Source organism: Macrobrachium nipponense, chromosome 11 (genome assembly GCF_015104395.2).
Source record: "Macrobrachium nipponense isolate FS-2020 chromosome 11, ASM1510439v2, whole genome shotgun sequence".
In the NCBI taxonomy this organism is placed as follows: domain Eukaryota; kingdom Metazoa; phylum Arthropoda; class Malacostraca; order Decapoda; family Palaemonidae; genus Macrobrachium; species Macrobrachium nipponense.
In genome coordinates this window covers 1,146,883-1,171,882 of record NC_061087.1, presented here as the reverse complement: position 1 = coordinate 1,171,882, position 25,000 = coordinate 1,146,883, and the positions used below count along the sequence as shown (strand labels likewise).

At 34.7% G+C, this 25,000-nt stretch overlaps 1 protein-coding gene across 7 annotated transcripts in view; it reads right to left on the bottom strand.

The window, feature by feature from the left end:
• The window catches only part of LOC135215322 (alpha-2-macroglobulin-like), a 494,644-nt gene that overhangs the window by 153,422 nt on the left and 316,222 nt on the right, over nt 1–25,000 (bottom strand). For 2 of the 7 annotated variants that reach the window (XM_064249915.1, XM_064250000.1), the window contains exon 15: nt 8,073–8,304. The exons of 3 other annotated variants lie outside the window; for them this stretch is intronic. In XM_064249915.1, the coding sequence (XP_064105985.1) occupies nt 8,073–8,304 (232 nt within the window). Of the gene's footprint in view, nt 1–2,481; nt 2,624–8,072; nt 8,305–25,000 lie in introns of all 7 variants that reach the window. 2 more of the 7 variants (XM_064250434.1, XM_064250358.1) reach the window with 2 other exon arrangements.

The window sequence follows — 25,000 nt, the reverse complement described above, 5'->3', positions numbered from 1 at the left end:
CCAATTCTCTGTGGTATGGGTGGCGATCACGAGTGTAGATGACGTCACTGAAGTCCTGATTTCTGCTCAGTCCACTGGGCGCTGGTTGGAACCCACGAGAGGACGAAATTATTATCAATTAAAAAATTCCTCTTCGGCTAACATATATGAAAATATATTAATTCTGAGGAAGAGCGAATTGTATATTAAAGGACATTTGTAGCTCGACGTATGTATATGAATCATTGTGATGCGATAAAAATTATATATATATATATATATATATATATATATATATATATATTATATATCATATATATAATATATATATATAATATATATTATAATAAATATACATACGTTACGTCTGCTGTGTGTTATCACGTTAGCAAATCTTTGTTTAGTACCTTATTAAGGCAGAATGAAACACAACGTAAACTAAATTGTATTGTTATGATTATGCGCAAATCTTTGCATTAAATTTTTAACATTATACCGTTTCCAGAACATTGGATGGCTTCAGTGAAAAAGATGAACACAAAAGTCAATGCCACTTTCCTGCTTAACTAATGAATCATGAATAGAATCCATGTGCAGAAAAGTTACAATATCAGTTGCTTCATCCTACACTGGCTTCCATAATACTAAGGCTCTTCCATTCCAGTACCTCTATAGCTCTATTTACCAAATAATTTCTACCTCGTTGGGGGTTAAGGCCTGTCCACACTGCCGGGCCTGATCTGGTAACACTGTTTCAAAGCGAGAGAATTCCGGGCAAATGAGAGTGCCTGCCAGCCATTTGCCCGTCGTGTGGACGGGCTTAAGGAATAGTTTTATGCCGAACATTTCCTCACCTGGCAGTTTCCCCTATAGTAAGCATATTTTCATCACACAGTAGTATATAATTTTCTATTACGCTCTAATCAGTAATTATATATCAAAGATTTCCTTCCCTCACATTAAAATTACAACATAAACTTGCAGTTTCCCCAATTAGTGTATTTTCAATGTTTCTCTATATAATCCAATCACTTGTTGCTTTTGACTTCCTTGGTAACTTTCAACATATATGTTATGATACTGACAATACGAGGCAAATCATCGCAACCCTCCAACCCACCCCAATTAAGTTCAATACAGTGTTTAATGGTGTCATACTCCCCTTCAGTCTAATGATCATCCAGATCTACTTTTCAGGGGTATTTATCCGCCTCTATGGCATCTGTTGTAAGTAACAAATGACACTGAAGCTAGATCACAGAAGTTACCTTCTAAAAAGTTTATTCAGCACATTTAAAAGTATCAGACTTCTTTACAAAGCATAATACAGTGGGGAAATATTTTCACTAAGTTGCCAATAATCACAGGAACAGCAATCCTCAATCCTATCATGTGTATACTTTAAGACCAAATCATCAAATGTTAAGAATCTTCCAGCAATTACGTCCATAAAAATCTGCCTAATCTGCAACATTCGCACTTTAGCTTAATTTTGCTACTGTAACTGTCAGTTTTGTTGCTACACAAAACGTTTAATTATAAAATCTGGTCGTAAGTCAAGGTCCACGATACTGTATCTGGCTTTGTTCCTTATGTTTATGATTTAACTACTGAGTTGCCAGACTACTTCAAAAAATGTGATATAATTTCTTATTATATTCTCACTGCCATTCTGTTGCCTCTCTTTACGGCATGCTATCAAACTTTCAAAAGATGTGATCACAATTACGAAATATACACTAAATACATCCCAGATTTAATAAAACCAAGGAAAAACAGTGTAAAATCCAGTTAATATGTAATCTTATAATGAACACTGGAGGCCAATTACCACATGATACACGTCATTCAAACGTTACCACTCGAGTAATTTTGCAAATCTGATGAAAGAAGTGGCTGTCCTCAAATTAGTATTTGACATAGTACATATCAATGATGCTACAGACGCTGGAGCAAAACTCACATTCTATGGGAATTGTGAAATACCAACTAAATGGGCTTCTCTTGTTATATAGTATATAAGGCTGCAAAGAGAGTGTAATTCATAAATAATATAACATGCATTGATAGTGATAATAATCCCTATATTCAACAATTGAAAAAAATTTTGTACATGGAAGTCACATTTATGTGTTCGAAAGTTAAAAATGAACCATTCAATCTGGATACCAGAAAAATTACAAATTTCCATATGCCTGCTTGCTTGAAGAAATTGTGGATCTGATCTGCTGTTTCAACTTTCTGAGTGAGTAACTTTTTGGGAAGCTAAGGATGATCTGTCCCACCAAGACAAATTTTCCTCAAAGGTGTATATTTAAGAGTAAAATTTAAGATTTTTTTTTTTTTTACAAACTGGAATATAATCAGGTATTGTCAGTCTCTGTACTGCTACGCTTAATTTGCAAACATTGGATGCCTATGCTTAGTATTTATTTTAAGCTCACAATGACATGCAATAACTTGCATGTTAAGTAAGTTAAAAGCATTGCTGTGGATACTAACGATACAAATGATAATTCCCATATCCATGTTTCTGGGAAGTATGTTCTTGCTGTAACTCCTTCACTTGTAAGGAAACCTGGACCTGACCTAACCACCGAAAAATTATGCTGAGGTACTCTCATCATCACCATTGTTTCTGGAACTGGCAAGCAAAAATCAGAAATTGCTGATTACAAAGATCAAGAAGCTTGGAATAACAATGTCATAAATCTGTTATATTTAAAGAATATCTTGGCGTGTAAAATGAAAATGATACAAAGGAATATGTTTGAGGAGGTAAACTGAAAATAATAAGTTGGAAATAAAACACAAGGACCTCTTTTAATATCAGTCTACCTTGCTGACTTACTACATTCTATAAGAAAAACTGCATCCTGAATATACACAGATAGATTTAGATTAACAGGTGATATATATATATATATATATATATATATATCATATATATATATATATATATATATATATAATGCCATGTGTGTGTATACACCTGTTGATATAAACCTCTCTGTGTATATTCAGCAGTATATAGTTTTTCTATTTGTAGAGTATAATTACATGTATATATATATATATGTGTGTGTGTGTATATATATATATATATATATATATATATATATATATATATATATATATATATATATATAAATATACACACAGTGGGCCCCCTTTATTTGTGTTCTCCTGATTCGCGGACTCGTGGATTCGTGGATTTCTCTCTGGACCATAATCTACCCATTATTTGCGGAAAATTCGCCTATAAGCTGTATTTTTCTATGAGAAATATCTAGAAATTCCTGGTATTTTTTTAACCAATTTCATCATAAAATACACTTTTTGTGATCAAACTATTAAAAAAAACCAGGTATAAAAATTTTTAGTGGGTGTTTCTTGAGTTTTACCTACCAGCATTTTTATAGGGGGTTCCTACTATTTGCAGATTCTGAACATTCGCAGGGGGGTCTGGTACGCATCTCCTGCGAATACAGGGGACCGCTATGTGTATATCTATGTATATGTTATATGTACTATATATATATATATATTTCTGTGTGTATATATATATATATATATATATATATATATATAGTATACATATACATAGATATACACATAGTGGTCCCCTGTATTCGCAGGAGATGCATACCAGACCCCCCAAAAAGGGCTCCTTCTGAATGAAGAGCAATTCTCAACATGTCAAATTTGAATAAGCACATTGTGTGCTGCAAGATCTGGATAACAACTGATGTCCAAGTACGGTGATGCTTCATGTGACATGACTCCATAGGATTTCGTTCAAAATTCACTAACTGGCAAGCTAGCATGCTCCATATCTATCTATTATTTCAATGCAAAAATGTGATTATTGCATACATTATGGCCATAATATGTTTCAAAAGAGTGAAATCTGTTATATTTTTCAAAACTGTAAGAAAATGTCCCATATAGCCAAATTTCAGACAAAACTCTTATGAGACATTTTCTAAACTATAGTTCACACATCGGTGAAGCATTTCACCAAAACGAAGTCATCAAACCTCAGTTCAACTGTTAAATAAAAGAACAAGAAAATTGTCATAACAAGCATAAAGCAATAATAAAATTTGAAATAGTCCTATTTGATTGCTTTTACACCTCAATGCTAAAAAAAAGTAAATATGTATAGACAAAAGTAGAATGCGTCCACCGCTATCAACTTGTGAGGGGAACGTGTGACGTATCATATGCCGGTGCAACGACAACCACATGGTGTAACATAAGTAGGTCTACACTGAGTAGCGACGATGAAATTATCATGAAAACATTTACTTTATATGTGCTAGAGGAATATTTGGATTTACATATATAATTATTCGTTATATTTCTTAAATATTTCAAAAATGATGACATACTAGCAAATATCTGGCTATGCAATTATTCTTTTGTCAAAGTCAAGACACTGTTCCAACGCCTAAGTGTTAGATTTCAATTAACCATTTCTGGCCAGAGAACAAATGAGGTTATCTACACATTCTTGCACTCCAAGTTACCTGATGAAAGAATAAATTATACACCAAAAGGGAGCAGAAGGACTTTTAAGAAAACAATATTCTAAACCAGTTGAAAATCGTGTTCCATACGCCTTGATATTAATACTTACATTTCAATTAATAGCCATCTTCTCCATACAATCAAAACCATCATCTTTTATTCTTCAAAGAACAGGTAATCTCTACAAATAAAACCATTAGTAACAGATTACATCTCGGAAGGCTTAGATTAGTTTTTATGCCTATAAATCATTTTGCAACATACAGGCAGCTTAATTAAACCAGCCTGAAACTTCAACATTCAAAGAAAACTGGTTGTAATCCATATTCCTCAAATATCATCTCTACAAATCAATTCATCAGTAACAGATTACATCTCAGATGGCTTTGATTATTTTTTTAGGCCTTTAAAACATTTTGCAACATCCAGGCAGCTTACACACAGCCGAAAACTTCAACATTCAAGGAAAATTTGTTTTAATTCATATTCCTACTTTGAAATTGTTGTTATGACTGTTGAGCTTATTAGAGCCACTGTCATAAAGCTGCAGACGTGGTTATGTTAACCAGTCCGAGGAGCATGTTAAGTGTGCTTTCATTGATGGCAGCGCTAACTTTATCACACCGCACTTTGAACTAAACAACGTAAAAAGAAAAAAAATAAGTTCAAATCATACACATTACGAATTATACAATATGGCAAATAGGGCAAGCTGTGAATTCGCAAACTTTTCGACATATATGACATTAGAAAAAATTAAAGTTTAACACTATTTGGCAACGTCACGTTGAATCTGAGAATCTGGACGATACTAAAAGAATCATGTCGCATGAGATTTGAGCACCATTGCACATTCACTCATCCTACATGGAAACTGGACCGTCCCTATCTGTCTGAAATATACATACTGGCACTTCCCTGTTGCTGTTCCCTTCTGGTCCTTCCTATGGGTCCAGATAGGAAGACATGTAGAAATTAAATGTCATGCCCTTCTGCAAAAATATCACCCTACAAGTCTTCACAAAATTCAACAGCTGGGTACGTACACAACAGGCTAGTCTGGGGAACCATCAGAAAAGAGTGCCATAAAACCATAGAGTGGTTTTTCAAAAGACTCGTGTCAATAGGTTTCTTGATCAATTAGGAGACAAGTCTTGCCTCACACCCAACAGGTGTACTGTGTGGCAGGGACTACAATGATACACCGTTCGACCAAGGTTGTCTCTTCCAAGCCAGAATAGATCCAAAATAAGGAATGACCTGCAAAAGTTCCTAGTGTCCAGGGTTTCAGTGACAGTTTGAACAGATTCTGGGTGGGTCTGTTACAGTTCACATCTGTGGTCGATCCAATCCTAAAATTGCTAAAGGAAAACTATAGATGGAGGACCTGGAGAAGGGAGAGACATGACAGGTTTATGACCTGACCTAATTTGCTTTCGCAATCTATCTGCTTCACTTCTTTTCCTATACTAACAAAACATAAGCACAGAGTCCTTCAAAAATCCCTACATTCCTTGCGTCTATTCTTAAAATCGCAATTCATATCATAGCAGCCAGCACAAACATTATTTCTACCTCAAAAATCAACATCCTGCTAATAAGTATAATCATTCCTACAGAACCTGACATTCTTGGTCTTGATCCTAATGGAAGGCATCCTAGGAAAAATAAATGTACAGTACGTACCGTAATAGCAGCAAACAGCCAAAACTATGAAATTACAATATGATCTATACGCAATGGTGGGAGGAATTCTGATGAAAGCTGGAACATTCGAAACATATCTGGTAGAGAACAGATATACTAGACAGTCAGCCGGGTCAACCATTTGATCATCTTTTGTTTGAATGCGAACTCGCCTATTGGCGTGGAGATATAAGCTGTCTCTGACAGCAGGTAAGAGTCATCCCAAAGAAAAATAATATACTTCACCTTTATGTTCTTCTTTACTCCTTGAATGGATTAGTACACAACTTTCAAAAAATATTTTATAATCAACTGTATTTCTAAGGCATAATCATTCTACGAATGTATATCTCTTTCATTGATAGATGCTCTACTTAAATTTAATGCAAGCTCATTCTGCCTTCAACTTTTCATTTCACAAAGTCAGTGTAAAAGTGCTTTCAAAACAAAATTTATTAAGATATTGCACATCGTGAATTTCCATGATCTTGGGCCTTCAGTATTGGATAAGATTATACACAATTTTGCCGTGGTGATAGATAGCTGATAGGTAATGAGAGCATTTTTTAAAAATAAAATTAACTGCAACAAGTTCCACAAAAGTTGGATATTTGGAATCACAATTGTATGTTGCAAGATGTGGATTGTTATGTGTTATATTGTAAACTGAATGCAGTTTGTTGTATTCTGGGGCATTTCTAAACATTTCATATAATTAATACCAATCACTTAATACCTATGGAACGTGTAATTTTACTGGACATGATTTTTTACCTAAAGAAAAGCGGAGTTCAAATACAAATGATTTCATTCATATTGAAAGCATTCTTATTAATTCATTCATTCACATTCTCTTCTGCAGAATTCAAATACATTTAACTTCAATTGGCTGAAATGGACCCATCCTCACTATGAAAACATGTTGAGGGTTTCTTTGATTTCTGGCAGAAGTATATGAAATTTGCTAGTCACAATGATCTCATCAGTATAAATACGATGACAGACAAGCAATTAACTTCAGCTTCTTGATTCCCGTATACTTTTAGGTACATTCTTCATTTAAAATCTGAATTCGAGAATGAAATAAAGAAACTGCTTTCCTACCAAAATTCCAACCTTAGAGAGGCAAAGGCAATAGTTCAGAAGAAATGTTAATTTCAGCACAAAAACATGCATGTAATATTTGCTATATCCATACATTTTTTACTTGGACTGAAACATGATTTTTAGCACTTTCTTGTGTTTTTTGCTCGAATACTATGTATACTAATCTGGGTCAATTCACCATATATTTGTAAATACATCAACTGGCAATGGGCTTTTAACTTCACGATTTATCAGTAATATTGGGGTATGTTTTCTGCAGAAAACCTTGATGAAGTTGATAATTTGAAAATAAAAGGAAGAAAACTCCCTCCACAAGATGACTTAAGCACAACTTAAAGCAGCATGGTTAACATTCAAATTTCTGATAACCTTTGTTTAAACCAAAGTGGGTGTTAGTATTGAAAGAAGCTTAAAAAGGTGTATTCCGTGACAGATTCAAGAAAGAGTCCTTAAAATTTAGTAAGTTTAAAATATGTTGTTGTTCTGTTATTTCTTGGTCTTTTTTTAAAACTAACTTTTACATACAGATTATGAGGAAAGAGATAAGGATTTAACACACTTCTTTAAAGATATAGAGAATTTCGTCTGCATGACTTCCCAACAAAACCTAGACACATACTAATTATACTAAATCTACTATGTGCATGCAACTTTCATTAGAACCAATTTATTCAGCATAGTGTATACTAACACCAATCAATAATTTTAAGAAAACGGTTCCTTAGATTTAGCAGGTAAATAAAAAAAGTTGCAGAAAAGTCTCTTACACAGTAAAAATCACATCCCAAAGCCATGTCTCAGGGAAATAAGTCCTAGGCTTAGAATTTGTGTGATCTGTTCTTATATTTACTGGAGAACCATCTCTTAAATTTACTGGAGAACCATCAGGAATATCTACAGATAAAAGTGCATAATCGTTTTCTTCATTAGCATAATCGTTTTCTTCAGTTCCAGAGTCCTCCAAGGCAAGGTCAAGGTCATAATAGTACTCAGTAAATCCTGAAAAATGAGCTACGATAGGAAAGATCCTTAATGAAACTATAATATGGATACCATTCAAGTTAAATGGAAAATTGTGTTAGAGCATATGTATTACTAACATCACAAATGTTACTGCACTCCAATACAAAAAGTAGTTACCCACCTAAGAATGGATGACGATATAGTACTATAAACTGAAGGAAGAGGATTCAGCAATTCAGTAGAAAGGAATGAGAATGAACCCATTTGTGCCATATGTCTGTATAAGGTGTCCAAGGCTGATACAGCCTGAAGATACCATTAAAAAATCCAGTACCAATAATGGGTAATATCTCAGAGACAAGACAAACGTAATTGAAATGTTAAATAAATTATCACCATTCCCAATATTTTTAAAATAACTCAAATTCTACACTATATGAGAGCCCTAAGAATTATATATATGTATTATGTACATTGTACACACGCTCAACCAAGTGGTGGCAGAGTTAAATAATTTTCCGTTCACCTGCCTGACCCACGATTCATGCCTTATTAATTATTTTTCTTTTCAAAGATGGAAGAAATCTTATGTAATGATGTTAAAACAGTCATTGATATCTTTAGAACATCATGTTATGTTATTGTGTAAAATCTATTTTCCGTATAACAAAATTGACGTGAATGAAAAGATGTTGTAAAATAACGTCATATCACAACCACTGACATACATTACTAAGTAGATAGGAGACACCTACCACTATAGAAGATTCACATCAACTGTGCATTTGATGTCTAGGCCAGTCCCTTGCGACGCTCCTGATTGGCTGTTGGATAAGCCAATCACAGGGCTGGAAATTCAGTCTCTCTTGAGAGTTTACATAGGCAGGATGTATGTCCCACTTCTCCTGAGAGATACTTTTGAAATACATATCCCTCAGGAGAGACGGAACATACATCCTGCCTGTGTGAAGTCTCGAGAGAGACAGAGTTTCCATCCCTGTGACTGGCTTATCAACAGCCAATCAGGAGCGTCGTAAGGGACTGGTCTAGACATCAAATACACAGCTGATGTGAATCTACTATAGTAGTATCGTATAAACATACTCCTTACATTATAATTTCAATATTAAGTTGACTGTAGTTGAACGATTCCATTTGTTAAATTTTACAGAAAACATTGGGAACTCACAAAATAATATCAAAGATAAAAAAAGATAACCTAACATGCGACCATGCGACCTCACTATTCCTTTTGATGTCGTTATGTACGCGGGAATCCAATGTCAATGTGTCATTTATCGGTCTTAGAAACATCCCTTGCTGAGCAAGAGGCAACTATTGCACTGCATTTGGTGCAAGTTCCTGTTAGAAAGACATCAAGAAAGCTTAATGTACCGGAGAGAATCATTCATAGTTCAATCAAATTGTTTAGGGAACGGCAAAGTTTAGAGCATGGGTCTAGAGGTGTAACTCCTCGAAGCACCACAAGAGAGCAAGACAATACAGTAGTGTAAATGTTGCTGAGCAACATTCATATTTTTTGGATTTTGAATTCTAGCACCTCGTAACGATATTGTTGAACCAGGAATGATGACTAGGGCTATGCCTAAGGAGAGAGAGAGGGAGAGATTTTTAAAATACACTTGAAATCTTTGATATGTGTCTAATGAATAAGTCTAATAAATAAGCAAACTTACCTTTGATGGATGAGAGATTCAGTTAGGCTTACTTTTTTTTATCGGTGTCCAATGAATACCACGTATAGGGAGGGAACAAATTATGATGAATGCCTTTTTCTTCTTCAAAACCTAAATAATACATTCTTTTGGGAGACTTTTATTTTCATCGGTCTAATCCCTCCATCACTCCTATACGGCACCACTGCTCCTCCTCACCGACAACCGAAGCCTTAAAATGCAAGTTTATAAAATATTTTCTGCTCAAAATTACTTTTTCTTTCCCCAGAATATTTGCAAACACTCGTATTACACCCTGTATGATTGTTGCAGCTGTCAAAGAACAAATCCTGATTACAGCAGGAGGTTTTTATCGTAAAAACAAATATCTGAAAGAGACTTAAAACTAAAAAGTTATCCCTCATATTTCTTAACTCTTCAGCTACTTATAATATGGTTAAGGTAGTAGGTCTAGCCATACAAGTGAAATTAATTTGAATTAATTTATATTCAGAAGAAATGAATAGCTACAGATAGATCAACCCAAGAAAGCTTTTATTAAAGTAAGCCTTTCTTAAATGCATTCATCAGTTTTGACTTCCACAGCTTTCCCACGTGCCCAGATGAAACAGGATGTTAAGCAAGGAATTATATAAAAAAAAAGACTTAATTATACTCGTTTGATTTTTTTATGATTGAGCTTTGACTTTGAATAGCTAGGTCTGAGTAAATTATGTTAAGCAATTATGAAAAGTATAAGAAAAAAGGAGGACATGGTCAATAAAAAAAAAGAATAACGGAATAATCAAACAAAGATTAATATATATATTGTCGATTTACATATTCATTTACATTAGGTATCTGAGAGTGCACTGCTGAAAATAGACCTAATGTATTATTTATCGGCTGTAGGAAATTAAATTACAACACCTCAGTACAGTATGATACAGCAGCAAAGCCACTTCCAAATGTTTATGCTGTTACGAAGCTAGAGTTGAGAATAAAATTAAAATTTGTGGACTCGTCGGTATATATTTTCCTTACTTTGCAAAATAATTATCTTTGATACTTTGAATAAATCTACTTAATTCTAAGGTAATTTATATCAAGTACAACTTCTTCGAAAGGAAATATTATTTATTGTTAAATAAATAATCTGGCACCTGCATATGGCAGTATTTCCATAATGAACACTGAATTAAGAAACTACGCCAATTCTTCGTGGGCTGACTGTACATGACAACGTCGCATCATTATACTAGACTGAGTGATTAAGAATGATAAGATACCGTAACTTATACAAAAACAAATATATAGATACAAGCAGTCTCGGTTATCGGCATACTCAGTTAATGGTGATCCAATTTTACGGTGCATGTCTAGCACCATAAAATCGGCGACTTATAGTGCTATGTTAAGCCATGTTCTGGTTATCAGCACCATAAAGTGCCAATAATACAGTTAAGGCGCCATAACATGCCTAACAGAGGTTTTGGTTAATGGCTGTTTTTGTTTATTAGGACCCCACTGAGAACAGAACCCCCTGATAACTGGGGATTGCCTGTGTATATGTGTGTATGTATGTATGTATGTATGTATATATTATATATATATAATTATTATATATTATATATATGATATATCTATATATATATATAAAAAAAAAATTTTATAAACTATATATATATATCATATATATAGTATATATTATATATATCTATATATCTATATATATATATATATATATCTATATATAATAAATGTATATATATATTATATTTATATTATTATAGATATCTATATATGTAATCTCTATAATATATATCTATATATATATAATATCCTATATATTCTATATAGATTTCTATTATATATCTTCTAAATCTATTTATATAATATTATATCTATCTATATTAGTCTATTTCTATTCTTATATAATATCTATCTATCTATCTTCTCTTATCTCTCTTATCTATCTCTATATATATGATATATATATATATATATATACATACATACATACATACACACATATACACAGGCAATCCCCAGTTATCAGGGGGTTCTGTTCTCAGTGGGGTCCTAATAAACAAAAACAGCCATTAACCAAAACCTCTGTTAGGCATGTTATGGCGCCTTAACTGTATTATTGGCACTTTATGGTGCTGATAACCAGAACATGGCTTAAGGGGACCGTCCTCTATGATGTCTATTTTTTTTATTTATTACGCAAAATACATAATTTTCATATATGTTTTAGATATATATAATACCTTCATCATATAAAAATTTCAAGTCATTTGATCAAAAACTTTTCGTTTTATTAGCAAAAATCATGATTTAAAAAAAAAAAATTGGTAGAGTTTTCTCCGCTAATATGACATCAGTTGTATTGAAAATCATACCATAAAAACTTCTTTATATACGGAACAATTCTGTGTGGCAGAATTTTGATTTTTTAATTTTTTTATTTTTTATGAATTTTTTTTTTTTTTTTTTAGTCTAGACACTCAAAAAATTCTAAAAAAAAGAAAAAAAAGATATCAAAATTCTGTCACACAAAATTATGGGATTTTTATTCCTCTTTCCAATGATATCTTTCTCTCTAAAATTGGATAATAAATAAACGAGTAATTTTTACCGACATGCGCATAAGTATGTTTTTGAGTTATGAGCTCCCAAAGATTTGCTATGTAAATTTTTGCTTTTTTCTTATAAAAGTCAAAACAACATTATTATAATTACTTTATTTGTACTTTTATTGTTGATTTCTACATCAAGGATCGTGGTCCTACCCCTAAAAGTGGTGTTAGTACCCTCAGCCGGACACCAGATAATGATGTTGACGGCGAGACATGAGACAATGAGGGCAGCTGAAAACAATTAATTTTCGTGTTTTTCTTTCAGCACACTCCTGGCCTTCGCTAATTTTGCTAGCCATAGTTGCTGAGTAGCCTTCTTGATCTTAGGTAACTTCGGCATTGCTATAAGTTCACTAAGAAGTTATAAAAACAACGTAAATAGCTAGTAACCAAACGCAAGTGCCTACGCGCATGTAACCGCTTTGACGTCTGTGGCGTAACTGAGTCATTCTCCCGAGTCTCGCCTATAAATAACCGCTCTGAGCAGCTCGCTTCTCGCCCAGTGTCACACTACCTTTCATTGCTACCAGATGTATGAGAATTTCGAAAAAAATCTTAAAAAATCGCTGTATATATGCAAAAATAAACACGCAAAAACGATTCTGTCAAACTCAAGTCATACAGACGACGCAGTTACGATGACGTCATCATTTAAAAACCGCTATATCTTCATTATTTGTGAAAATAATTGGCTGAAACTTCTGGAAAGCATGCACGGCATGTTTCTGCATAGATACAAGTAATAACTCGATTTTTTATTTTTTCAAATTGACATGTCATCCGCCATAGCGGACGGTCCCCTTAACATAGCACTATAAGTCGCCGATTTTATGGTGCTTGACATGCACCGTAAAATTGGATCACCATTAACTGAGTATGCCGATAACCGAGACTGCTTGTATCTATATATTTGTTTTTGTATAAGTTACGGTATCTTATCATTCTTAATCACTCAGTCTAGTATAATGATGCGACGTTGTCATGTACAGTCAGCCCACGAAGAATTGGCGTAGTTTCTTAATTCAGTGTTCATTATACACACACACACACACACACACATATATATATATATATATATCGTGACCAGTTTTTCCGCCGCAGGTCTTTTCGCCGGCAATCTTTTCGCCGCCGGTCTTTTCACCGTTAGCACTTTTTGCCGCGAGGAATTTTGGCCGCAAAATTTAAAAAAAAAAGCCCATTAACTGCCTGAAAGAAGAAAAAAACCAAAAAGAGTAGAGAAACAAAATGAGCTATTTAAATAATTACATTACAAGTAGTTGCAATACTGTAAACATTTCAAAACAGCAAGCGTTAAAATAATATATTACAACTAGCTTCAATACTTTGATATTTTAAACTAGCAGTGTTTAAACTGCCAGTGGCCATGAAAATAAAATCCTCTCTCTCTCAATACTATAAACATTTCAAAACATCAATCGTTAAACAAAAAAAATTTTTACATTTTCTTCATGGAGACCCTACGTTTATATTTCATTATTATTGAAGCCCTTCTATAATGGCGTATACTGTTAAAACTAGCCGGAGAGGGAAAAAGTTAGTAGACGAAAATAATTTCGTTTATCGAATAGACAGAGCTAACGAAAACAAGAAGTATTGGAAGCGTGAAGTTAAAGCGTGTAAGGCGAGAGTCCACACTGGAATTGAAAGTGAAGGTGATATAGAAATAGACAAAAAAGTAGGTGATCATAGCCATGCAGCAAACCCATCAAAACCAGCAGTGTATGCTTCCTTAGCCAAAATAAAAGTGTGCGCTTCTGAATCACAATCATCTGCCAGGTCAATAATTGCCAATGCTTCTGCGCATTTAGACGATGCTGCATGTTATCTAATGCCCTCAAATGCACTTTTATCAAGAAATATCAGGAAATGGAGAAGAAAGAATGAACAGGCTCCGCCTATCCCACATGCAACATGTGGCTATGTAATTCCTGATTCTTTGCAATGTCTCGGTAGTGGTGAAAAATTTTTACTATACGACAATGGAGAAGACGACATGGACAGAATCTTGGTTTTCGGGACAAATTCGGGTTTAGATGATTTGGAAAGATTCAAACATTGGGCTTGTGACGGTACATTCAACTGTAGCCCTGAGATCTATTACCAGATATACTTGTTACATGTTCTTCTTGAAAACCCGAATATTTGCTTTACTTCCCAACAAAAGCCAGGAGACATATGAAAAATTTGTCCATGTTCTAAAGGATTTGCGTGCAACCTTGCAACCCGACACATTGATTTTGAGAGAGCAAGTTACGAAAGTTTCTCTGATGTCTTTCCTAGTGCAAACGTAACCGGATGCTTATTCCATTTAGCCAAAAATATATTTGGAAAAGTAGTTGATTTTGGCCATAAAGTGCGTTACCAAACGGACAGTGAATTCAACACTTTGGTGAAATGCTTTGCAGCACTTGCTTTTCTGCCTCCTAGCGACGTCAATGACGGGTTTGAGGAACTAGTCGACATTGACGATTTGCCTCATGACCCGATATCATATTTCGAAACCAATTACATTGAACAATTTACCTAACACCAACAACAGCGTTGAAGGGTTCCATAACGCAATGCAAAGTTCGGTAACAAATACACACCCAAATATTTGGAAATTACTCAATTTTAAAACAGGAAGAGTATCTGGCTAGGAAGAAAAGAACTGACATCGAACGAGGCGAAGCGCCGTACAAGAAGGGCGAAGCACCGTACAAGAAGAAAACTTACAAAGATGTTTATTTACGAATACACAGGCTTGTAACTTTATATAATTCTGAACATAAACTTTATTACTTACGGTGTATCGCAATGAATATGCATTAAACCTTTTATTTCGTTTTTAATTATGATGCTACTGTACAATGATATATCAATGTTGAATTGAACCTTATATTTTTAAATGAATAAACTTTGTAATTTTGATAAATAAATGAATAAAATTTGTACTTTATAATCTTTATTTACTTTCCTTTTCAGTAAGAATTAGTACCTAAAACTTATGAAATACAATATTTATTGCTATATGGATAGAGAGAGAGAGAGAGAGGAAGAGAGAGAGGAGAGATAGAGAGAGAGAAGAGGCCCCCCCGATAGCCTTGAGAAAGGAAGAGAGGAGAGGCGAGAGAGAGAGAACCCTTAACCTTACCTTACAGACCTTACAGTTTGTTCGGGTTGCCCCAGGTCCCTCAGTGTGAGGCACCTCTAATGTTTACCAGAGAGTTGCTAGTACATCTTCCGGTATATTTTGCATCTTCCAATCTTGGATGATCTGGGATGCAGTTTAGATATTTGTCAAGCTTATTCTTAAACACATCTACGCTCACTCCTGATATATTCCTCAGATGAGCTGGCAACGCATTGAATAGACGCTGCATTATCGATGCTGGTGCGTAGTGGATTAATGTCCTGTGTGCTTTCCTTATTTTTCCTGGTATAGTTTTGGGCACTATTAATCTACCTCTGCTTGCTCTTTCTGATATTTTTAGTTCCATGATGTTTTCTGCTATTCCTTGTATCTGTTTCCATGCCTGAATTATCATGTAGCGTTCTCTTCTCCAATCTAGATTATATAATTTTAAGGATTGTAGTCTTTCCCAGTAGTCAAGGTCCTTAACTACTTCTATTCTAGCTGTAAAGGCCCTTTGTACACTCTCTATTTGTGCAATATCCTTTTGATAGTGTGGGTACCATATCATATTGCAATATTCAAGTGGACTACGAACATATGTTTTATAAAACATAATCATGTGTTCAGCTTTTCTTGTTTTGAAGTGTCGTAACAACATTCCCATTTTTGCTTTACATTTTGCCAATAGAATTGCTATTTGATCATTGCATAACATGTTCCTATTCATCATCACACCAAGGTCTTTAACTGCTTCCTTATTTGTGATTGTCTCATTATTAGGTCCCCTATATGCATATAGCTTTCCTTCTCTGTCTCCATAATTTATTGATTCAAATTTATCAGAGTTAAATACCATCCTATTTACCTCTGCCCAATCATATACTTTGTTAAGGTCTCTTTGTAGAGCGTTCCTATCTTCATCACAAGTAATTTCTCTACTTATTCTTGTGTCATCAGCGAAACTACTCACTACCGAATCCTTAACATTACTGTCTATGTCTTCAATCATAATAACAAACAGTATTGCAGCTAACACCGTACCTTGTGGCACACCGGATATTACCTTAGCTTCATATGATTTCTCATCGTTTGCAATAACTATCTGTTTTCTGTTGTGTAAAAATTCTTTTAACCATCTTCCTACTTTATCCACGATATTGTGTTTTCTAATTTTCTTCGCTAATATATGTATTATGGTCTACCTTGTCAAAAGCTTTTGCAAAGTCTAGGTAAACCACATCTGTTTCATTTCCGCTTTTCATATTTTTGAATATGTTCTCACGGTGGACTAACAGTTGGGTTTGTGTACTTTTTCCGGGTACGAAACCATGTTATCCTATATTAAACAAATTATTTTTTATTAAATGTTTCATAATATTTTTCTTCATTACCCTTTCATATACTTTCATAATATGTGATGTTAGACTCACAGGCCTATAATTACTTGCCTCTAGTCTTGATCCACTTTTGAAAGTAGGGGTAATATATGCTAATTTGTGCTCATCATAAATCTTGCCTGTATCTACACTTTGTCTTAATAATATTGCAGGTGGCTTTGCGATAGAATGAACTACTTTCTATAACAAAATAGCAGGAACTCCATCAGGCCCTGCTGCAGCTCCATTTTTAATTTCATTAATTGCCTGCACAATATCAGCTTCATTAATATCTATGTCAGCTAAATATTCACTATTTTTGTCCCTTACTTCTATATCATTATCTATTCTAGGGGGAATTCTCTCTTATATCGTTCTGCCAATATGTTGCAAATTTCCTTTTTTTCATTCGTTAATCTCCCTTCAATTCTTAGAGGGCCTATTTCTATTCTTCTTTTATTCATCTTTTTCGCGTATGAGTATAATAGTTTGGGGCTTTGCTTGATATTTATTATGGTTTTTTCTTCCAAGTCCCATTTTTCATTTTCTTTTGATTGTATAATCTTTTGTTCTGCATTTTCTATCTTACTTTTTAGTTCTATAACTTTCCATGCACTTTTTTCTTTTGCAAGACCTTTTTTCCACTTTCTGATTTTCTGGAACAACATCCTTCTGTCTCTTGGTATGCATGACTGATGTCTACTTTTCTTCTTCGGTATATATTTATCCACTATTTTCTCTAATATTTTATATAATATCTCCGTATTTACCCTTATGTCATCACTTACGAAAATGTTATCCCAATCTTTGTTTAATTCTTCAATTATTTCTGACCATTTTATATTTTTACTGTAGAAGTTGTATTTTCCATATCCTTCCCACTTTTTCATTTCTTGCTTATCTCTGTTTTCACTTGCTTTGGAATGGACTGTTAATTCTAAGACATTATGGTCTGAAATACTCACATTATAAATTATTATTTCTTTAACACAATTCATCTCGTTCACAAATGCTAGGTCTAAAGTATTTTCCTTTCTTGTTGGCAGGTGATTTATTTGTTGAATGTTGTATTCTAGTAGCATATCTAATAGCTTTTCGAATTGCCTCTTATCTTCTGCACTACTATTACTCTCTTTTTTATATGTATAAGTACAACCACAATCTCCTATTCGTTCTTTCCAGTCTACGAAAGGAAAGTTGAAGTCTCCAGATAGGAGAATAGTCCAGCCCCTGTGATTTCTACATATATCATCCAATTTTTCTATTATTAAGTCAAACTCTTTAGTATTAGGAGGTCTATATATTACTATGTTCATTAATTTTTCAGATTCAAATTCTATCGCTATTAGTTCACATTCTGAGTTACTATATTTCTCATATATTTTTCCTTGTTTTTTGTCTTTCCCATATATTGCGGTTCCCCCTTGATTCCTATTTTTCTATCTGATCTATAAGTTTGGAACCCTTTTATTTGATCATCATTCCCAGTCTCTTGGGAATACCAGGTTTCACTTATATTCATTATATCTATTTTCTTTTCAATTTGGGTTAGTTCTTCTAAGTATTCTATTTTTCTTTTTGAGTTACTCGTAACTAAACCCTGCGCATTCATCACTATGATGGTTTGCGTGTTTTCTCCTTCATTTAATATGGGTAATAATAAGGATTTTCCCATGTCTCTTTCCTGTTCTTGTATGTTGTTCTTTTTTTCATTTCCAGAAATTCTGACATTAAAAAATCCAACTTTTCCATAATATTTGATCTTCCTTCATCATAATTATTCATTTTGTGTCTGAATCTGCAATTTTCTCCGTATCTGCAACATCCTCTTGCATAATAAACACAGTTATTATCTCTTGAGTAGAATCTTGAGTAGAATCTTGGAGCTGATGCTTTGAAATTTTTTGCCGACATCTCTGCATATCTCGTTGATGGCTTGCTTTTTTCTTTTACCTGATATTCTTTATTCCTCTCTTTATTTGTTTCTTTCTTATTTTGGATTTTATTACTTGATTGATTATTTATTTGATTATGATTCATGTCTACAAGGTGCATATATTTACATTTTTTGTCGAACTTACATCCTTTTCCTTCTTTTAGGTTTTTGCATATTTTTGGATGCAGATCTCTGCAATCATCCTCATAGCCATCTAGGTATGCACATTTACCATATATTTCATAGTTGTGACATACCTTAGGATGTTTGTAGTAACATCTTTCTCCAAATCTGCAATTCCCTCTTTTCAAAAGGTTGCAGACTTTGTCTTTTTTGTCTATTTTTCCTCTTTCCCGTCATTGTGTAGATCTGGGTAGAGCCTCTTCGGGATTTTCTTTTGTGTTGTCATATCGTAATTTATTTCTTCGTAAGTATGCTGCTTTATTGCCTCATATGTAGTATCAATGAGTATCTCTGCATCCATACTTTTATCTTGTTCTTTGTTTTCCTTATTTTTTTCTGTCATTTCAGTTTTGTTTACTTCTCTTCCATTTTCCTCTTCTTCTTCTTCCTCTTCCTCTTCTTCTTCATCCTCAACTATTTGTACATTCAATCTTGATTTAATAACATTGTCTATCCATGATAGACACGTTGAGCAAAATATTCTTGTATCTTTTCTCATATCTTGCATTACCTCAGCACATTGTGGATGGGTTGGAATGTTGCATGCAGCACATTTTCTGATTAGGTTTTGTGGATTAACTATGCTTTACCACACCTTACACAGTTTGCATGCTTTTGGCATTCTTTTTCCTAATGCATCAATTAGGATATTCACAAGGTTCACCTTATTCATTTTCTTTGTCGGAATATGTTGGTTTATGTATATTTTCTTTATGAGTCTCTTGACCACTTGGATTTTATTTGGAACTTCTTCAATTATTTTCAAGAGAGAGAGAGAGAGAGAGAGGAGAGAGAGAGAGGAGGAAAAGAGAGATACGAGAGGATAGAGAGAGAGGAGAGAGAGAGAGAGAGAGAGAGAGAGAGAGAGAGAGAGAGAGAGAGAGAGAGAGAGAGAGAGGATTTAATATTATGGCCACTGGCAGTTTAAACACTGCTAGTTTAAAATATCAAAGTATTGAAGCTAGTTGTAATGTATTTTTTTTAACGCTTGTTGTTTTGAAATGTTTATAGTATTGAAACTACTTGTAACGTAATTATTTAAATGAATAAATGAAAAGGGATGATTATCAAGATAGAGAGAGATAGAGTGTGTGTATCTTGGGTCATTTTGTTTCTCTACTCTTTGGGCTTTTCTTTTTCCAATTCTGCGGCCAAAAATCCTCCCGGCAAAAAAACCTGCGGCAAAAGGACTGGGGGCGAAAATTCCGGCGGCAAAAAGACCTAGAACCTATATATATATATATAATATAAATAAATAGAGTAAACAACCGCAGTCGATCCATCGTCATCACGTGGCTCTGCCTTATTCACTCGATATTTAAATGGTGATACAAGAATACAATTACATCTTTAAGCATACCATTCCACAGATTGAAGTTTCGTCAACATTGTGTCATATATGAAAGCGCCATACGAACTAAAATAAGCATGTGAGCTCTTCGTAAAATATGTTTCAAGGCAGTTTTAAAAGCCAATATGGCGGCGACTGAGTGACTTGCCATTCGTAACTACAGACAATCCACCATCTTTCCCAGCCTTCCCAGCATTCATTTGAACAATGTTAGTGTATATATGTAACGTTTATTGATCTTACTCAAGATTGCAGTTGTAATCAGCACAATAAAACAACATTTTGTTGCCTATATTAGTGAAAGTATGAAACATTTTATTCCCAGGGTCATGGTTTGAACTGAAATTCATTTTTACCTTGTATTAGGTGGTTTTATCCTCACTGCCATCACAACTGAAACTCCACAGTGCTTATTTGATTGTAATTATACACATTTTGGTCTTAATTCACTCCACATTGCACTTGAACCACGCTGCGGTTCCTCATTCTAAGCGCTCCATCCTCAAACAGTGTTACGGGCAGCACACAAGTGTAATATATTACATTTATATATACAGATAAATTCCATATCTGTAAATAAACCCATGACCCAAGGGGTCATTGGCGAATTAGGAGTGTAACCGCAAAGCCATAACAGGACGTGTAACTAGACCATGCTATGCAATGCTTGCAGTAGCCTGGTTTGCATTTGAACGTATAATCATTTTGTTTTGTAAACCGGTCACAACACCTTCCATGGGAAGTGGTTGACCTATTCACCTGTAGCGGAAACACATGACTTCCGAGCCGTATGGCTACGTGTTCATTTTATTCTTGTTGTTATTATAAAATGCTGAGATAGCTAGTGTTACGCTATCAACGCGATCCTCCTATATTTCAGTTCAACTTAGATTTCTCAACTGAGCGGTCATCCGACCAAACCATTCCTATACTCCAGTGATGGAGCTAAGAAATAAAGTTATTAAGTTAACTCAGTCCGTTTGAGTCATCTCCCTTATTCTAAAGAAGAACCAAATCTACTAGATATCACTCAGACGAGAAGGGGAAAAAAGGAACCAACAATGCTTACATATAACAGTCGTAAGAAAAGACATACAAACTGCCGCAGTCCTATACCATTGTAATATGAGGACAGCGGGCAGTAAGACAAGTACACGGTTTATGAGGTGCAAAGCTTTATTCCCTTAATTGTTTACTTTACTCATTATTTAGTTTAACTTTACTTTGTTATTTCAAAATGTTTATTTAATTCTTGTCTATTATCCCTTTTTTGCAACCAAATTAACCCCGAAAATTACAGATATTTCTGAAGTACTTACGAGCAGATGACGCGACGGCAAAATGACTCATTGTTGCCAATCTAGTGGAGCTTCACACATACGCAATGCATTTTCAAACTGTTTCCATGAATTCTAGTTGTCATAGTAATGCAGTAATGATAAAATTGCTGTAATATTTATATATACTACAAATAGATACGCTAATTTCACTTATTTCCCCAGTTTTGTGTAAGTCTTATACCCAGTTGGAGGGTAAACACATACCAATTGGGAACACTGATAAACAACTGAAGAGCGTGAAGAATGCCGGAGGTACCGTTCACTGTTGATATGCGAGTCAGGAATCTAGTTACTTTTTCAACAACGATATTTTCAAATTAATAATCATGAACATGTAAAAATATTTATGCAACTTCTTCTTCTACTACTAAAAATCGTAGTTCCTTTGGATAAGTAGTGGTTGGAAGTCAGTGTTTACGATTGTTGTGATGAAAGTGCCCCAGCGTCTATGGGTACAAGTGGTGTGCGGATTTAGCACAGGAAATGGGAAGTTTGTTGACACAAGCAACTCCGCAAACATCGAGATGGCGCCAATCTTCGAAACATTTTTAGTTGTAAGTAAAAATTTTGAAAGCATCATGGGGGTAGCGTGCACTGCGTTTGGTCACACTTTTCATTACCCTCTGTTTAATCTTAAAATATGGCCTTAATTTCTAACTTTGGAGAAAATACTTACTTCGAAAGGAGAGTAGAGGTATCGAGCTGTTCCTCTCACCACCAACAACTCATGACTGATGACCATCTCCAGTGTCAGGACGTGTTAAAGTACTTTTTCGGAGGGTGGCCACAAACGCGGTAGTCCAGTTGGCCAGTCCAGTCGGTTGTTTACCCTATATATATCAAGCTACAAAAGTCCTTTAATATCTAATTCGCTCTACCTTGGTGGGTTGATGCCGACTCCAAGACAACAAACACCTGAAAGCGACAGGAAATTGTAGTTGAGAGGCGGCATAAACTTATATCCTCTTGCAATGGCGGTGTAGTTTAAGGTTTCACTGTGCATCCTGAATTTGTTGGCTCAATGGTTCACGCCCGTGAGCCAACAAATTTCTGACTAAAAAAAAAATATATGAAAAATTCACCTTCGGTTAACATATAAAATATATTAATTCCGAGGAAGAGCGAATTAGATATTAAAGGACATTTGTAGTTCGATGTATGTATATGAATCACGGTAATGTGATATGACTCATATAATGGCTATGTGCAGACAAAAGCACTGCAATGTTACGAGGTCGAGGTGGGTTAATGCCGACTCCACAACAACGAACACCTGAGAGTGACTGGTATTTGTTGTTGAGAGGCAGCATAAACTTATATCCTCTTGCAGTGGTGGTGTGGTTTAAGGCTTCACTGTGCGTCCTCAATTTGTTGGTTCGATGGTTCATGCCTGTGAGCTCACAAAATTCTTATCGACTAAAAAATCCCCCTTCGGTTAACATATATGAAAATATATTAATTCCAAGGTAGAGAGAATTAGATATTAAAGGACATTTGTAGCTCGATGTATGTACTCCCATATGAATCACGGTAATGTGATATGACTCATATATATATATATATATATATATATATATATATATATATATATATATATATATATATATATATATATATATATATACAGTGGTACCTCGAGATACGAAAGGCTCAACTTACGAAAAACTCGAAATACGAAAGCCAATGCGAAAAATTTAACGGCTCTACATACGAAAAGTTTTCAAGATACGAAAGGTTTCTGAAAGTCCGAGATTCGCCCAATAACAATTTTGAAACTCGCGCCGCGCGCCGCCATCTTAGTACTAGTAGATTCGCCACCATCCTCCTGCTCTCCTATTGGTTCCTGATGCTAGTCACCGCCATGAGATCCTTCTCTCCTATTGGACAGCATCCCTCCCATCATGCATCTTATACGTACGTGGTGGCGTACCTATCTCGGCCTCTTCGTACCAACATGTTTATCATACGCATGCGGCATTCGTTCGGTCCAACGATTTCGTTTAGTAACGTAAATTCGTTAGTGATTTCGTTGTGCTACTTTATCGTGTTGTGTGAGAACCTAATTAGTATACGTACTACATAACTTAATTACGTACAGTATAGTCATGGGTCCCAAGAAAGTTGCTGAAGTTCACAAAAAGAAGAGAATGCTTTCTATGGTGACAAAAATGGAGATAATAAAAAAGTATGAAGCTGGCTTGCGGTTAAGTGTGATCGCTAAGGAATACGGCTGAAATCCGTCGACGATAGGCACCATCCTTAAGCAGAAGGAAGCCATCAAAGCAGCTACACCTTCCAAGGGCATGACTATTTTGTCCAACAAGAGGAGCCATGTGCATAATGAAATGGAAAGGCTGCTTCTTGTATGGATTGAGGAAAAAGAAATCAATGGCGATACGATAACCGAGACGGCAATCTGCCAGAAGGCCAGCGCTATTTTCGGCGATTTGATTGCCCAAGCCGAAGACGACGGCGGAGAGGGGACATCAACGGCAACCCCAGAGTTCAAGGCTTCTCATGGGTGGTTCGAATAATTCCGTAAACGGACTGGCATCCATTCGGTGGTGAAGAAATTGAAATTACGTAAAGTATAAAAAAGTAAAAAGAAATGTAAAAATCAAAAAAAGACAAAATAAATTTTATTTTAAGTTTTTTGTAAAGTTAAGTGTTACAGTTTTGTTGATGTGTTTTGTAAAGTTTAGTTTGTTTTTCTGACATTTTTTTATGTGTTTCGTAAAGTTAAATGTACGTATCTGCCGTTTGTCCTCCTCCTCTGTCGCCACTTTCGGAGATAGCCTCACTCGAAAGGTAAGCTTCCACATTTTACGTACAGTATTTCTTGTATACTATGTACACTAATACACTTTATCTACAGGTTATTTTGCATTTTGTTATTAATTTAGGTATTGAATGATCCAAATTGTTGTAGTATTTCAGTGTTTATAGGTCAATTTAGCTTTATTATGAAATTTACTTGGATGATTTTGGAGGGCTTGGAACGGATTAGCCATTTTACATGTAAAATGTGGTCCAAGATACGAAAAACTCATGATACGAAGGGCGCCTCGGAACGGATTAATTTCGTATCATAA